Source organism: Macrobrachium nipponense, chromosome 21 (genome assembly GCF_015104395.2).
Source record: "Macrobrachium nipponense isolate FS-2020 chromosome 21, ASM1510439v2, whole genome shotgun sequence".
NCBI lineage: Eukaryota > Metazoa > Arthropoda > Malacostraca > Decapoda > Palaemonidae > Macrobrachium > Macrobrachium nipponense.
The window spans coordinates 73116831-73135982 of record NC_087212.1 but is presented as its reverse complement, the minus strand read 5'-3'; the positions used below and the strand labels follow the sequence as shown (position 1 = coordinate 73135982).

The 19152-nt window shown below is 34.7% G+C and overlaps 1 protein-coding gene across 5 annotated transcripts in view; it reads right to left on the bottom strand.

Moving 5' to 3' along the window:
* Positions 1–19152, bottom strand: part of LOC135198166 (host cell factor 2-like) — a 167723-nt gene that overhangs the window by 34445 nt on the left and 114126 nt on the right. For 4 of the 5 annotated variants that reach the window (XM_064225674.1, XM_064225676.1, XM_064225675.1 and 1 more), the window contains exons 12-13: positions 15858–16034; positions 15465–15725 (exon numbers count right to left, since the gene is read on the bottom strand). In XM_064225674.1, coding sequence (XP_064081744.1) covers positions 15465–15725; positions 15858–16034 — 438 coding nt within the window. The remainder of the gene's footprint in view (positions 1–15464; positions 15726–15857; positions 16035–19152) is intronic. The other variant, XM_064225678.1, reaches the window with a different exon arrangement.

Genomic DNA, 19152 nt, shown 5'->3' with positions numbered 1-19152 from the left:
TGCAAGATAACACTTAAACTTTGGGTATTTCTGTGGGAGAAAAATCTACAGGAAGTATGTTCCAATACGTATGTAAATAGCACTGAGAATCACTATCACCACTCCACTGACTGTGATATCTGCTGAGAGAAGCTTCTCCAAATTCAAGCTGGTTAACACTTATTTGAGATCTACAATGTCACAGGAATGCCTCAATATACTGGCACTAATAAGTATAAATCAGGAAATTCCATTTGATGAAACTGTAGATGCCTATGCTGCTAGGAAGTCCAGACATGTGAAGTTTTAAAGAACACTGGAGATGTTAATGCTATTTATATAATTTAAGACTGCCTTGTTTGCAAACTGTGTTCATTGTTATAAATTTTTTGTTACTGAATACTATAACTAAACAGGAAAGTACTAGATTTCCTTGCTCTGAAACTTTTATTTTTGATTTTTACTTTTGATTGCACTGTTTGACGTTGCTTTTTGGAATTTGCACCTTTTTTCCAAAACATTTGCAATGCACCTGGCGTGTTACTTATATTATTGATAATTATTAAAATAGTTTGTGTTTACTCAATATTTGTTGTGTTGCAGTGTTGCATTAATAATAAATATGTATATGCTGCATGGGGGCTCGCCAAATTCCACTTTCGCTTAGGACACCAAGTGCCCTAGAGCCGCCCTGGCTATCACATTGAACACGATGTAAGTTTCATTAATTTCTGATTAGTCTAAATCTCACCTAATGAAACATGGTTTCAAGAAAAGAATTTCATAATTTAACCTTATGAAACATGGTTTCAAGAAAAGAATTTCATAATTTAACTATTTCATCTTGCTTTGTTTGAATAAGCTACAAATACGACTAATTTAAAGTATGTCTAAAAAATTTCTCAACCTATCTCTGTTACATGAAATGAATATGATTAAAAACATAGTAGCTGAAGCACTGCTGAATTATATGAGAACTTTAAAACTAACATGGAGGCTTCGAAGACATTCTCAACATTCTCACATATTACCAAATAAATAAAGGAGAGATTACTGCCGATGTCACATCACACTATTTTTTCTAATCGCTGGACAGGACCAGAAACACATGGAGGAGCTAACATAACTGTATCTTAAAAACATTACTAATACAAGGAAGGAAAAACCTCTATATCATTATTTAGTGGTTTAACCTGATCACTGAGGAAATTCATTTAGCTCTCACAGGACTGACTTAGACCTTTACTTCAAAACCAAAAGACTTCAAAACCACAAGACCAAGTAATGTAACAATGAGGGATGTACATAAGGAAATTGTTTAAACACAGATGCAGAAAGCACATTAAATTCAACTAGCAATACATATTTTGCTTTTGGTTTTAAAACTACAAAACACTGGGTTAGGATAACAAATATTCTAACAACACAGGCGGCCCTCAGTCAGTGGTGGGGTTCCGTTCCTGGCCGCCGACGCTAAGTGATTTTCGACGCTAAGCGATTTTAAAGCCCACGGCCGCCACACACCTTCTTTCGAAATTCTAGACCAGTCAAACGGTGCCGTAATCCCGCGATGGCGCAATAAGTAAAATTATATTTATGCAGTATAGTACGTACTATGGAATTTACTGTAAAGTACATTATAGTATTATACATTATAGTATTATAAATACTATAAGTGAAAAAAGCCTAGTTTTAATCCTTTGGGTGTCTAGAATATGTAAAGATATAATAAGGTTTTTATAAGTACAGTGTACAGGTAGCTGTAGTGTTCAAGTTACGATAATTCGTCTTACTATAATCCAATTTTGTGAGAGAGTAAATTACAATAGCCTAACTTTATCCCATCTTTAGTTACATAAGTTCAAAAACAGCATAAGAGAATTATGAAAGTATGGTTTTAATGTTATACTCATTGCATAAACGTGTACAGCCATGAACAACCGAACGAGAAATTACTTCTTTTTTTTCTAAGTACAACCGAATTCGATAACATCCGTTTGGCTTGTACTTCAATCATCATACTATAGTACACTATTACCGTAGTTGTTATAAATGACATTGTGTAGAATAGAACTGAGATATCTTAATGTAATAACTTTATTCGCTATAGATCAATATAGATCAAAGATCAATATAGATCAAAGATCAATCGGGAAATATACTGTTAAATTTAAACCTAGTTATAACTGAAGCTGAGAAAACTGTTCAAGTTGCTAATGACTATTATCGTGCATCGGTAACAAGGATAAAACTCCAGTATATGTATGCCATCAAACACAACCGTAGATAAAATTGAGATAAAATCATTTTAATCAAAACTACTGTGCTTGAAAGAACACATTTAATGTTGGTTTCACGCCGATATAAGATAAATAACGTAAAGTTCGTATTACGACGATATAAGGGAAAATTGCGAACGGAATCATGAAATTTTTTAAGCAATAAACATGTCGCCCACGTAATCTGTTAAAAAAAAAAAAAAAAAAAAAAAAAAAAAAAAAAAAGTTCACAATCACAACAAGACATATTCAATTCATATTTCCACCTAAAAACATGCCGTATAAGGAAAAATAACCTTGTCTCATATAAATCCAGTATCTAGATATTCATTTTTGCTAACTAGAAGCAAGAAAATTTGCTCAGAATTGCGTTAAATATGGTGAAACTTGGCAAAACAAACTTGTATTCGCCATCAGCTGATTTGAAACCAAAACATTGGCCGCTCCGTGGAATACTGGCTTAGATTTGCTGTAGTATTTTATAATACAATAATATGAGAATACATACAATATTATTGGATACAGTTAAATAATTTATAACTTTTTAAAGGATTTATGGAAAAGATGCTTGATTAAAAAATAACACCATGCATTTTTCGGAACAGTGGCGGACAAGAACGAACATGAAAAAACATCCTCTGACAACGTGGAGGGTAGTTAAAAAAGCAGCCTTAATTTGTATCATATTTATGTACAAAAATAAAAATACCCTATACGTAATATATTTTTATACACATTTTAAACATAAAACCATGGACATTTATAAAATCGACACATCGATCGCTAAATTTGCACATTTTTAACTATATTTTCGGAAGAGCGGCGGCTTACAAGAATGAACATGAAAAAACATCGTGTTTGATAACGTGAAGGGCAGTTTCAAAAACCTGCCTTAGTATCATATTTCTGCGCAGAAATAAAAATACCCTATACATAATACATTTCCATACACAGTTTAAACATAAAAGCTTGAACATTTATAAAATAGACACATCGATGGCTAAATTTGCACTTTTTTTTAACCATATTTTCGGAAGAGCGGCGGCTTACAAGAATGAACATGAAAAAACATCGTATTTGATAACATGAAGGGCAGTTTCAAAAGCTGCCTTAGTATCATACTTATATGCAGAAATAAAAATACCCTATACGTGATACATTTTCATACACATTTTAAACATAAAAGCATGAACACTTATAAATCGACACATCCATAGCTAAAATTGCACTCATTTAACTCTATATTTTTGGCATAGAACAGCATCAGAGGCATATATAAATATTTTACCCTAATACCTATGTAATAAATCTCTATGAATTTTTTAATATCATTTGGATAACCTTTATGGGCTGAATGGTATTTCTACAAATGTATGTACTCATTAGACATAACGGCGCTAGCGGCGCTGTTGACCGAAAACTGTGCCGTAAAAATACCTCAAAGTGCCTTATCTTTTTAATGAATATTTTTGACAACAACCGTAAAACCGATTCGCCGCTGAGCGATTGCGCCGTTAACCGCGGGCCCCCTGTACTTCTCCATTTATTCTACTGTGACAACTACTTATTTCAAAAGCTCTTTTTCATAATAACATACTTAAGGCCACATTAGTATCCTCAATGCTTTTGGGTTCACCAACATTTTATTTTGTCTGTCAGGCAGAAGGGTAGTCTTGCTATGCAGAAGTCCTCCATCCTGAGGTATGTCTACACCAACCACCTCAATTTTCAGGTAAACTGTTAGTGAGACAGGAAAAATTCAAGGGGTAGGGACGATAACACCTATTCTAACAATCGTCTCCATTTCTACTGTGACAACTATCATATATAATTGCGTATCATGCGACTTTTGAAGACCTAATTTTGAATCTAATTTTAAGCGGGTCTCCTCATACACAAGGTATAAAATTAGCATATGTAATATTCACATATTAGTATCGTATTATAAAATACAAACAACAAATATGCATCTTTTCCATAGATCTTTTACAAATTTATAATTTACTTCACTGTATCCAATAATATTGCATGTATTTTCATATTACTATTGTATTAAACAAACATAGCAAACTATGTTTTGGTTTAGAAATCAGCTGAGGCAATGACGACGTAAGTTTATTTCGGTGTAATGAACTGAAATCAGAGCAATTTTCTTGCTTCTAATAAGCATAAATGAATCTCTAGATACTCTATCTATATATGGGACACGGTTATTTTAATTTATACAAAGTATTTTCAAGTCTAAATATGACTGTAACGTATCGTGAAAAAAAAAAAAAACTTATTTTCGTTAATAGATGGCACTGAGGGCATGTTTATTGCATAAAAAAAATAAAACATAAAATAATGATTCCACTCCGTATTTTCTTTTGATTTCATCATAAAACTATAAGCTTTTACGTATTTTACCTTTTATTGGAGCGAAAACAGTAAAATGTGTTCTTACATGCCCAGTATTTTTTATTAAAAGAAGTTTCTCTCAAATCTTGGAAATTACTTTGCCATGTTAAACTCAAATCAGAGCGATTTTCTTGCTTTTGTTTAGCGTAAATGAATCTCTAGACAGTACTCTACTTAGAACAGTCCCCAGTTATCAGCGGACTCAGTTAACACTTTAACGCCGATTGGATGTATTAAATGTTGACGAAAATTGTCTGTCGGATGCCAAACCGATGAATGGTACGTCGACGAAAATTTTTTTTTAAAAATTCTCGGAAAAATAGTTATAGGTCTACTAGGCGAAAACTTTTGAATCAGGCATCTTCGGGGATGCTGGGAGCTCACGGATCAAGGCGTTGTTTTGTTTACAATCGTTACGAAGGCACGCAAGCGCGAATTTCTTTCTTCTCGCACTAAAAAGCATCAGCCACACATCTCAGAAATTATTTAGTCACTTTGACAATTTTTGCACCATTTTATATTAGCCATTACATGGAGTATTATATATGAAAATGTTTACAATTTCATGTAGAATACAACAGAATACAACTCATGGTTGTAGCTTTCATCAGTTTTGAAATATTTTCATATAAATAACGATGTGCCAAAAATTTCAACCTTCGGTCAACTTTGACTCTACCGAAATGGTCAAAAAACACAATTGTAAGCTAAAACTCTTATATTCTCATAATATTCAGTCATTTACCTTCATTTTACAACCAATTGGAAGTCTCTAGCACAATATTTTGATTTATGGTGAATTTATGAAAAAAAAAAAAACTTTCCTTACGTATACGCGGTAACTCTTCCAAAAAAATCATGAATTTTTTTTCTGATTCTCGTAATGTTTGAACCATTTTAAATTAGCCGTTACATAAAGTTTTATATATGGAAATGTGTGCAATTTCATGTAGAATACAACAAAAAATAACCCATGGTTGTACCTTTTATCAATTTTGAAATATTTTCATATAAATAACGATAAGTGCCAAAATATCAACCTTCGGTCAACTCTGACTCGACTGAAATGGTAAAAAACGCAATTGTAAGCTAAAACTATTACATTCTAGTAATATTCAATCATTTACCTTTATTTTGCAACAAATTGGAAGTCTCTAGCACAATATTTCGATTTATGGTGAATTTATGAAATAAACTTTTTCCTTATGTCCACTCGGTAACTTCCGAAAAAATCATAAATTTTTTCGTCCGATTGTCGTAATGTTTGCACCATTTTAAATTAGCCGTTACATAAAGTTTTATTTATGGAAATGCGCGCAATTTCATGTAGAATACAACTAAAAAACAACCCATGGTTGTAGCTTTTATCAGTTTTGAAATATTTTCATATAAATAACAATAAATAGAAAAAATTCATCCTTCGGTCAACTTTAACTTGACCTAAATGGTCGAAAACTGCAATTGTATGCTACAACACTTTCAGTCTAGTAATATTCAATCAATTACCTTCATTTTGCAGCAAACGGGTTTGCTGAAGTCTCTAGCACAATATTTCGATTTATGGTGAAGTTTTGAAAAGTTTTTTTTTACGTCTGCACGTTATGAATTCATGCATCATTTTGTGATAATATTTTCTCTGTGTTGCCTTGATCATTTTACAATGTGTTATATACCAAAATTATCGCAATTTAGTGTACAATACAACGAAAAAAAAATGAACTCATTAGCTTTAACCGTTTTGCTCACAGCACGATTTGTATACAATTTTATATGAAATTTTTTTTGCGCTGTCATATATCCCAATATTGATATATGATAATGATATTTTTTTTCATTTCTGATGTTTGTATACTAAACTTCAGGCAATGACAAAAAAAGGAGCCCAAAATGAACTCTTAATCTTGAAAACTAAGTGTGCTGTGATTTATATAAATAAAAAAATAATTCCACTTCGGCGCTCACTCGCGAACGCCACTGGCATACGGGAGACGATTTTTAAAATACCGCTTCGGCGTTTAAGGGCTAATGGTGACCTGGTTCTATGGTGCTAGAGCACCATAAAATCGGTGATGTATGGCGCCATAATGGGCCAAGTTTCGGTTATCAGTGCCATAAGGTGCTGATAATAATTATGGTGTCATAACATACCTAACAGAGGCACCATTAACCAAAATGTGGTGCCATATGCGCCATAAATTGCCAAGTTTCAGCTAATGGCGGGTTTCTCTTATCAGCACCCCGCTGAGAACGGAACCTCTGCCGATATCCGGGGACAGCCTGTATATGGGACAAGGTAACTTTACGTTATACAAAGTGTTTCAAAGTTTCAAAGTTGAAATATGACTTAAATACATATTGTTGTGAACAAAACTTACTTATTTTCTTCATTAGTAAATGGGGCTGGGAGCATTTTTATCACATAAAAAAATCAAGTTTCCATTCACTATTTTCACTGGATTTCATCATAATACTATGAGCTTTACCTATTAAACTTTTATCTGAGTGAAAACAGTAAAATGTGTTCTTCCATGCTCAATAGTTTTGATTAAAACACTTTTCTCAAAAGGCTAATTGGAGGGGTTGCTGTGGTAGTGTTTAACACTCGCCCCAGTTCTATACCGACACCTTTTATTTAGGTGAGCGAGTCAGAGACTTCTGACATGTCCAATTTAGCAGTTCTCTGGTATCATAGCAATATTTTACTAAAAATAGTGCTAAAGAGGACACATTTCACGGAGCGACACGGCTTCCTCGCCCAGAAATAGATTTTTCCTACGTCAAAATCCCTTTTATGGTCGTGTATGATGGTACTACATATAATGAAGTGTGCAGGAGTTTCATCCATTTTGCCGATGCACGATAATAGACATTAGCAGATGAACATTGTTTTCTCAGCTTTTCAGCTACAACTTACAGCCTAAATTTAGCAGTATATGTCCTTGCCAATCTTTCTACGTAACAAATAAGGTTATGTAATGTAAAAATATGTCAGTACTATTCTACTTTACATTATTTGTAACATAACTATGGTAATTTTTTAGTATCGTACAATGGTTGAAATGCATGCAAAACCGCTGTTGTTATCCAATTCACTTGTTCAAAGCAAATCAGCTGTTTCTTGTTCTGTTGTTTATGGCTTTATGCATTTACACAAGGAGTATAACATTACTAACAGTACTTTTAGCATGCACTTTTACTTTTTTTAACAACTACAAGATGGAACAAGATGGAATATAGAGAGATAAAGAGATGGAGGAAAAGAGGTTAGCCTAGCTAGAAGATGGGATAGATAAAAAGGAAAAGAGGTTAGCCTATTGCAATTTGGTCTAAAAATTAGCTTTCATGATACACGAGATAGATGATAAAATCTTTTTATAAGGGTGAAAATTTGGGGGTTACATGATATGCAAGATCACGTTACAAGTGTATATGTGATACGTACTTTGTTTTTTATAACAAAAGCTCTTTTCATAAAAATATTTGTGACCATATTAAGTGTCCTGAATGCTTTGAATCCCAATAAAGCAAGCAAAACCACTGTTATCTGATTCAGTTGTTCATAGAAAATAAGCCATTTCTCATTCGGTTGTTTATGGCTGTGTGCATTTACACAATGAGTATAACATTACTAATGACCCTTTTAGCATTCTCTACTTTTTTTTTTTTAATTTAACAACGAGATGGGATAGATAAAGAGGAGGATAAGAGGTTAGCCTACTGTAGGTCTCAAAAAATGAACTCGGATGATACACAAGATACACAAAATCTTTTTTTAAGGGTGAAAATTTGGGGGTCACATGATATGCAAGATTGTGTTACATGAGTATATACGGTACTTTTTCTTTTATAACAAAAGCTCTTTTCATAAAAAACATTTATGACTATATTAAGTGTCCTGAAAGCTTTCAATCCCAATAGCTATTGGCCGTGGGAGCAGATATGGATGGCAGACTCTCTGGTGACACAGTGACACCTCTGAAGAGACTTGATTTAAGAACAAATAAGTACTTGGTTACTGATGCCAGGACATCAGATGAAGGTATCATGGTAGAATGGGGCCAGGTAGTGGAATGTCTTCAAACTACAGCAGGTGACACAGGTATGTCAAAACTTGGCAAGTGGTGATAGTTGGTACATGTCCATCACTGGTACAGTGGGTACTGCTGGAGATGCATGTCACTTAACCCTTAAACGCCGACTGGACGTACTGTACGTCAACTAAAATTGTCTGTCAGGTGCCAAGTGGGCGTACGGTACGTAGACTACAAATTTTTTTTTAGATATTTGCGGAAAAATAATTATAGGCCTAGTTTGCAAAAGATTTTAAATCACGCGCCTTGAGGGATGCTGGGAATTCACAGATCACGCTGTTGTTTTGTTTACAAGCATTACCCAGCTGCGCATGCGCGAATTTCTTTCTTCTTGCACTACAAAGCATCAGTGACGCATCTCAGAAATTCTTTCGTCACTTCGTTGTAATTTTTGCACCATTATATATTAGCTGTTACATAAAGTGTTATACATGAAAATGTACGCAATTTTATGTAGAATACAAAAAAAAAAAAAAAAAAAAATAACTCATGGTTGTAGCTTTTATCAGTTTTGAAATATGTTCATATAGATCATGTTAAGGGGACCGTCCGCTATGGCGGATGACATGTCAACTTGAAAAAATAAAAAATAGAGTTATTACTTGTATCTATGCAGAAACATGCCGTGCATGCTTTCCAGAAGTTTCAGCCAATTATTTTTACAAATAATGAAGATATAGCGGTTTTTAAATGATGACGTCATCGTAACTGCGTCGTCTGTATGACTGAGTTTGACAGAATCGTTTTTGCATGTTTATTTTTTCATATATACAGGGATTTTTTCAGATTTTTTTTCGAGATTCTCATACATCTGGTAGCAATGAAAGGTTGTGTGAGAGAGGAGAGCTGGTCAGAGCGGCTATTTATAGGCGAGAGCCGCGAGACTCAGATAATGACTCAGTTACGCCACACACGTCAAAGGAGTTATACGCACTTCGTTTGGTCACTAGCTATTTACGTTGTTTTTATAACTTCTTAGTGAACTTATAGCAATGCCGAAGTTACCTAAGATCAAGAAGGCTATTCAGCAACTAAGACTAGCAAAATTATCGAAGGCCAGGAGTATGCTGAAAGAAAAACACGAAAATTCATTGCTATCGGCGCCCTCATTGTCTCATGTCTCGCCGTCAACATCGTCTGGTGTCACGCTGAGGGTATTAATACCACTTTTAGGGGTAGGACCAGGATCCTTGATGTAGAAATCAACAATAAAAGTACAAATAAAATAATTATAATAATGTTGTTTTGACTTTTATAAGAAAAAAGCGAAATTTACATAGCAAATCTTTGGGAGCCCATAACTCAAAAACATACTTATGCGCATGTCGGTAACCATTACTCGGTTATTTATTATCCAATTTTGGAGAAAAAGATATCATTGGAAAGAGGAATAAAAATCCCACAATTCTGTGTGACAGAATTTTGATTGATTTCTTTCTTTCTTTTTTTTTTTTAGATTTTTTTGAGTGTCTAGACTAAAAAAAAAAAAAAAAATTATAAAAAAAAACCAAAAAATAAAAAATAAAAAATTCTGTCACACAGAATTGTTCGGTATATAAAGAAGTTTTTATGGTATGATTTTCAATACAATTGATGTCATATTAGCGGAGAAATCTTTACCTATTTTTTTTTTTGAAAATCATAATTTTTGCTAATAAAACTAAAATTTTTGATCAAATGACTTGAAATTTTTATATGATGAAGGTATTATATATATCTAAAACATATATGAAAATTATCTATTTTGCGTAATAAATAAAAAAAATAGACATCATAGCGGACGGTCCCCTTAAGTGCCAAAATTTAAACCTACGGTCAACCTGGACTCGACCAAAATGGTCGAAAAATGCAATTGTAAGCTAAAACTCTTACATTCTAGTAACATTCAATCAATTACCTTCATTTTGCAACAAACAGAAAGTCTCTAGCACAATATTTCGACTTATGGTGAGTTTTTGAAAAAAACTTTTTCCTTACCTCCGCGCATGGTAACTGCTGAAAATCTCAGAATTTCTTTGGTCACCTTTTTGTAATTTTTGCACCATTTTCTATTAGGCATTACATAAAGTGTTATACATGAAAATGTGCACAATTTCATGTAGAATACAACAAAAAATAACTCATGGTTGTAGCTTTTATCACTTTTCAAATATTTTCATATAAATCAAAATAAAAATAGAAAAAATTTGACCTTCGGTCAACTTTAGCTCGACCGAAATGGTCGAAAACTGCACTTGTAAGCTACAATTAACCGTTTTGCTCACAGCACGATTTGTATACAATTATATATGAAATTTTTTTTTGCACTGTCATATATTTCAATATTTATATATGATAATATTTTTGTTCATTTCTGATGGTTGCATACTAAACTTCAGGCAATGACAAAAAAAAGGAGCCAAAAATGAACTCTTAATCTTAAAAACTAAGCGTACTGTGATTTAAAAAAAAAAAAAATAAATAAATAAATAAATAAATAAATTTCCGCTTCGGCACTAACTCCCGAATGCCGCTGGCATACAGCACTCACTTTAGTAAATAGAGGCTCTGCGTTTAAGGGTTAACATGGCACATTCACCACAGAAGGAGACATAACAGTTACACTGATCATGACTCAGATGTATCTGAATGTGAATTGTAAGTCTGTTGTACTAGCAGTCACATGTGCAGGACAAGCAATAGGCAGAACATGGGTCAAACATGTATGCTGGTAAATTGACAATTCAGGATTTGAGCACACGGGTAAAGTACTGACAAGACAGGTGAGATGTGGACATCACAGGCAACAGGGAATGGCACTCTTTGATCTTACTCCAATAAAGAAAGTTTTTATAAAATAAAACATTTTCACGCATACTGAATACGAATAAAAAAACACTTTTCTTCCAAACAAAGGCTCTCCATCACACCAACTGTAAATGCTTAGACCATGGACAAAATTTTCCCATTGGTTGTTATTCTATGCTTCAGCACTGTTCATGCATTTTCTGTGATGCTTTCCAAAGATTAAGCCATTTTTGCATCGTGTGTGCGCACCATCCATTTTCATCATCTTTCCATCTTTATTCATCATGGTAACTGGTAGTTTGTAGAGGTTTTTGATTTTCCTAAGGTATAGTTTACTTCTAGGGTTGGTGGTGTCTCTTGTTGCTAAAAACTGTAATTACTGTTATTAGTTTTCATAACTTAATGTTTCTTGTTTTTTTAATTCCTGGAATTGCTTTCTACGATTTTAAGCATGGCATCAGTTTTCCCAATTTGAATCACTTTTTATCACTAACTACATGCACTTAGGGCTGAAATAATGATTACTGGAAGAGTACTGAAAAATAAATTATGAATAAATGCTGATACATGTACGAATAGTGTTCCTCTGTGAAGAAAAGACCTTGGAAACTGAAAAGTTCTGTTAACATCACTGCAGGTTTATGACAGCTGATGTCATTAGCTGAAATATACCAGAATATCAGAAGGGGAGCACACACGGCGAGACTATCCCCATTCTATGAACAAACAAAGAGATTGGTGAACCTGAGTAAATTCAAGACACATGTTGGAAAGTGTGAAAAATCAATTCGAGGAAATGTTTTTAGGGTATCTCAACTGTCAAAATATACAATAACAAAACAACAAAAGAAGGAATGACTCACAATATTTTAACTTTACTTCCGTAAAATTATCAGATCTGAAGGGATGACGACTAGAGGGTTACAAAGGAACACAACTTCCTAAATCTATCCTCTCAAGATTATATATAATGCTATAAACTGTAGCGGAAAATAATGTATAGTTTATGTTTTGAAAAAATTCTGTAATATTAACTTCAGGTATCACCACTTAACAATCAAACCTCTAACTACACCAAGCAAATAATACCTGCTACAGTACAGTTTAAAAATATACAAACCTGCCATTCATGTGTGTGAAACCTTAAAAAATATACTGTAGGACTAGTATATCCAACACAATTAGAAAAAAATTTTATGAGCTATTTCTCTTGCCTTTTATGGACTTGCAACAGGCACCTGAGTTCTGAGTACAGAGATCCTATTTATTTTCTCAATAAGAAAAAGCTAATGTAGTTTCAAAATTACTTTTCATTCCATCAGATTAAAAAACAATACTACACTACTGCAACATTTAATAAGTTCTGCAAGCAAAAATACTTAACCACAACATAACAACTGTAGGTGCTACAACAAAATTACCTTACTTTGTACTATCACTCCCAGTGTATAAACTAAGATGGTTTACTAAAGGCAAAATTAATTTCAAGACTTCCATAACTAGTCTATCCCAAAATACTGGCATATTAAAATGAGAATTGGGAACACTTACAGAAATTCTGAAGATAATTATCTAAAATGCTTAACTTCCACATTTAACGTAAATTTCCAGTGTGTATGAACAAAACTGACAAAAGTTCACCGAGATTCAGAGGCTAACTTACAAGGTTATTAAGTGTAAACAAAATAATACTACAAGGTGATTCTTACACTTTGACAGGGACATGACAAACACTCAAGAAATCAATGCCATATACAAATTAATGTTTTGCAAACATGTCTTATCTCACAAAAGAATTTCTGATTTGTAAATATACAGGCAGTCCCCAGTTAATGGTGAGGGTTCGGTTATCGGCCAAACGCCTGTAACCAAAAATCACTGTCAAACTAATAAATAGCATTTACAACGCTGAAAGTGCCTATGATCTACTTAATGGTGCCACTAACTGGTTAACAGCGCCATTAAGCGGTTTATTGGTGGCGATAACTGCCAACTGGCACTGAAAATCTGGTTAACATCATTGTTAGCCAAGCACCAAGAAACTGTTAACCGGAGACTCCCTGTAAATAATTTACCTTATTAAAACTTAAACCTACAAATAAGTAAGAACTAAAAAAATTCAAAACTGATCATTAGCTTCAAGCACTGAACCAAATGTAACCCCAAAGAACAAGGTAAAAAAAGTTTAAAAAGTCAATGTCGCCTGCCAATCACCTTTATTGGGAATATATTTGGAATACTGTACATGAGTTAAAATCTTTTAGTAATGTTAGTAAAATTATCAAACCAGAGACAGTGAGACAATTGAAGCTACTATTTATTCAAAATTTCTCTTATTTTTACTTCAAAAATTTACTTCCAAGGGAACTATTAAGTAATCAAATACTGTACCATCACACAAACAACCCATTTCATCAATTTTTATATTATTTCATTGCAACTTTGCAAAATTCTTTACCATAAATTGTTCTCTGAAGTTATCTTTCCCTTAAATGATTTATCAAACCTAACCCATGGAGACATATTAGAAGTGTTTCATTGTGTTACCCGATTCAGTAACCCTAAGTGACCTACACACTGATCCTATTTCAATGTTACTTATACGTTGTTCTGTAACCTAAGTACGTAATAGCATAAAAAAGTACTGAATAAAAATGTGATAACACTTAATCTTCTACACAACTACTGCTGCTTTCTTTCCCAACATTAAAAAGCAATTATACAACCAAATGACTGCCTTATTAAGTTTCTTTTGAACAGAGTCATTTAGCTGGGATGTGATTATATTCACACACATGCCATAAACTTTAAAATCTCCATTGCCAAAAGGAATTTTTCCTTGGTTAATTTTTTATCATCCTTATTTCTTTCCCTTTAGCTATACTTCCCTAGTTATTTAGTCATTAATAAGCCTTTTTAATCACCCTGACACTGTCACAAGTATCTGGACCTTAATGAGATGGTGAAAAATCCTGGAATGTGTACAAATGTTGCAATTTAAAAGTAATCTACTTTTACTTTTTCTCCGACTTAAAAATTAAATAAAAACATGTAAGCCCTCTGCAACATCCCTTTAACTACAGCTCCATCAATTTGTACATATTGCTTTTTACCCCTTTTACACTAGTCTCTTTGCACCTCCCTGTCTGTCATATTTAACGTTTATAATTTCCATACCTTTTTAAAAAACAAATCCTATGGCCAGGCCCTGACTACTTTATAATATGTAATAACAAAACTCAACATGACTTGCCTATCATAAGAGTAAGAATCATAACTAGAGTTTAACTAGAGTTATGAACTCAAAAATTGGAATTAAACTTCTCATAAACCAATATAAGTAGTGGTTACCTTGATAGGTTCTTCTTAATCTAGGTATCTTGAGATTCCAGTCATAATTCCCACTTCAATTCAGAGACCCTACCTAAGTGGCACTCATCATTAACATAAATGAACTATTGAAGCTTAACTCAAGACAATTCCTATAGGCAGTCCTGGTTATCGGCGGAGGTTCCATTCCCAGGGGTGTGCCAATTAGCAAAACTGCCATTAACCGAAACCTGGCAATTTATGGTGCCACAATGGTGCTTATGGTACTGATAACCAGTTATTGGCACCATAAACATCCTTACGACACATCATAAGCATCCTTACGGCACGCCATAAGCACCCTTATGGCACCATAAGACGTCTTAAGGCGCTGATAACTGGAACTCGGCCCGTTATGGCGCCATAAATTGCCGATTTCTAACGGAGACCACTGATAACCGGGGACTTCCTCTATATATATATATATATATATATATATATATAATATATATATATATATATATATATATATATATATATATATATATATATATAATCTGAAAATGGGCTGCTTGTTATCTGGTGATAATAAACTGGGGACTGATGATAATGTGCTCACCTGCTGCCCTGATTGCAGCAAACCCTGGGCAGGAACAGCAATGATCTGGCCTGACCCAGTGTTGAGGAGAGTTGTGGTGGTACTAGGAGTGCCAGACTTGGCAGCTATGGTGACTGTCTTGGTGTTGGCACCAGCCTGCTGCCCTGCCTGCCCAGCCACCGTAATGGTCATGGGCTTTGTGACAGACTGGGTAGTTGTGCTGCCACTAGCACCCCCAGACGATACCACTACCATTTTCATACCACCACCACCAGCAGGCACCTACAACACCATTTAAGGGGACAACATTAATGTTAGGAAGTGTGATGGTAAGGGAAGGGACTATGTCTCAACTGTCTATCGTTCTGTGGATTTCTGAAGAGAGGCTATTATACAATTAGTTTACCTACTAACCTGAGCAGTCTGTCCTCCAGCTAATGTAGTAGTAGTAGTGGTTTGTAGTGTTCTGATAGCAGAAGCAGTTGTTACAACTATAATTTGAGATGTCTGTGGTCTGATTCCACTTGCACCAGCTGCTCCAGGTTTGGTAATGACTATAGTTTGCTTTCCCCCAACAGTTGTAGTACCAAGCTAGAGAAAGCCCAATAATACAGTTCTCCTTTATACATGGCTTTTCATAAAGTTACATAATGCATAAGGTCTTAAAATAATCTAACTAAAAATGAAAGGAAAAGTTAGTTAACTACCTTTTACCCCGATAATCTGATAAAAAGAACTCATTTTTATATAATAAAATAGTTTTATATATATACTACTTACCAAGTAATTACATAGCTATAGTTTCTAACTAGATGGCAGCTACAATTTTTAATTTGCAGTAACCATTCTTTTGTTTTGGTGTAGGTAGCTAGCCCCACCCACTTTCGGGAAAGTAAGGAACAACTCGGCAAAGGGCCTCAATTTGTTTGTACCCTAATGTCCATGTGAGGGGAAGAGGGAAGACTCCCATTCTGTAATTACTTGGTAAGTGTATATAAAATTTATTTTATTATAAAAATGTCACTTTTATATAAGTAACTTACCAAGTAACTATATAGCTGATTCCCACATTGATAAGTGGGATACACGGACATATTCTACCCCAAAACATTAGTAAATGTAATGAATTTGAGAAAAGAAAAAATTGCCAGCATTGATACAATGTTTGTTGCTTCCTTACCTGGTAAGAGAGATACTGCAGGAAGATACTGCCTCAGATTAGCACTCACCTTAACCTGAAGCAACATGGTGGTATAGCTTTAGCACCTGCTACATAAGTGAGAACTTTGCAGAAAATGACATTTCCGAATGCTAGTAAAACATGAAAATTGCCCCTGCAACTAGACAAACAAAGCTGTTACCTACACCAAAAAGGGGTCAAGAGGGGTCTGACCAAACACCATAGGCTACTGGAAGGTGCGCATATCTTCTCAGTCCTATGTAGATATTTTAAAGCACTCACAAGACAATGCCCTCTCTTCATTCTTTGAATCTAAACCTTCTACTACTAAATTCTTGATGCTAAAAGAATGAGGACAGGGCTTGGATGGAGTCTCATTCTTCGCAAGAAATCCAAGGGTATAGGAGCAGATTGCATCACCTTGAGTGAAGCTGATCCTTCTATCAATGGCACTTATGTCGCTGACCCTCTTAGCAGTTGCTAAGGCTACCAGGAATATTGCCTTCTTAGTAAGATTTCTTAGGGACATGGAGCTAAGAGATTCAAAAAGAGGACCGGAGAGCCATTTCAGGACCACATCTATATTAACTGATACTAGTTCTGTATTCCTCACTTACAGGTGTCAAATGATCTAAGATTGGATATGTCCTGGTTAGGGGATAGGTCCAGACCCTTGTGCTGAAAAATAGAGCTGGGCATGGCACTGTTGGCTTAATAGTGGAAGAAGACAAACCCCTTGAGGAGACAAGATGCCATTTCTTCTACACCAAGCGCAGAAGATAGACCACTTGGTCTGGTAAACATTGCTGGATGAATGACATCTTAAATTTTGCAACAGCTTCTGCAGCTGCTCTTGAAAATCCTTGAACTCTGAGGAGTTTCTTAACAGTCTGTAAGCTGTCAGAGGTACAGTGGACAACCCTCAATGGAACTGCCTGAAATGGGGTAGTCTGAGAAAATTGTACTTGCTTTTGTGGTAGATGCCTTGGGAAGTCTACCAGAAGCTCCAGGAGATCCAGGAACCACTCCAAGAGGCCAATATGGGGCTATTAACATCATCAATGCATTCTGGTGGGATTAAAACTAGTTCAGGACTTCTTTTATCATGCCGAATGGAGGGAAGGGATACAGGTCTTCATTCGACCAGTCCTGCAGCATGGCATCCATTACCCATGCTAAGAGATAGGGAGCTGGTGAACAAAACAGAGGGAAATGATTGTTCCTGGAAGTCGCAAAGAGGTCCAGAGTAGGTTTTCCTCACAGTTTCCACAGGTCTAAACATAAAAGTTAGGTCGGGGTTCTGAGGGAGCAGAGACTTCTCTTCCAACAACTTGTCTTTGGACCTCCACCAAAGCAGGTTCCTCTTGATCTGAGTCAAAGGAAAAGCACAAACGAGTCTTTGTGACTTTTCCTGTTCCAGCTGGCTCTTGAGGAAGACTTATAGAACTCTCATATGAAGCTTCCCCAGAGAAATGAACTGCTCTGTGGAGGCCAACTCCTGAGACCCATGTCTAATGCCTATATTAGCACAAGAAAGGATGCCAAGTAAGTCTGATGAACTCCTCAGGCAAATGGTAGTCCTGTATCTTCCACACAAGGGAGGGAAAAAAAAAAAAAAAAAAAAAAAAAAAACCTGACTGACTATTTGAAACACCTTGAACATATTCCTAAGCAAATGATCTAGTTCAGTTGAAGAAAAAATTAATTCTCCCCCACTTTACGTCGTTAGGTTCCAGAACTAATTGGGAAAATGCAAAAATCCCCTCTTAAAAATGCTTAAGGGGGCCGGCCGGCTAATGCCCTTTTTTACGGACAGGACTTTGATATTCATACCACTAAATAAGGTGACTTGGGACATCTCCAAACCGCATATGATTTTCGCCTCTGACCTTCGGTTTTGTGACGCCAGGGCGATTTATTCCGAAAATAACCATTTTTCAAATTCTATCTCCTCCCTTGATATTTAATATTAAGACCTGGGATTACTACCATATATAGACCTGATGTAGACCTCCAATCGAATGGAGAGTTTTTTTTTCTAAAAGTCATTTTTTTGCTAGATATGAATTTTTCAATATGGTAAAAAAATAAACCCTATAAATCAGGAGAAAAAAATTTATAAAAAAAAATACGAAACAAAAATTGGAAAAAAGGGCACTATTTGATTGTTCTATAATGTCTTTCTGAGTTAAATACCAAATTCCAATGTTATAGCTTTAAAACTAAGTGAGAAGATAGATTTTGAAGGTCAATAAGTATAGTTTTGAGATACGGGCGTTCAAAGTTTCCTTCGTATTTCTATAAAGACAATGTTAATAAATAATGATTATTATGAATGTATATTTCTTTTTTGTTTATTAATAAACCAAAACTATTTTATTTATCATAATTTAATCATAAATGATGATCCCTTTGCTCATATATCGCAGCCTGGAGCACTGCTTGAGGCAAGATGGGGCACTCCTTCCTACGCAATTCTCTCTCTCTCCCCTTCACTAACTCGGCTTCTTACAGCGAATTTTCTTCTTC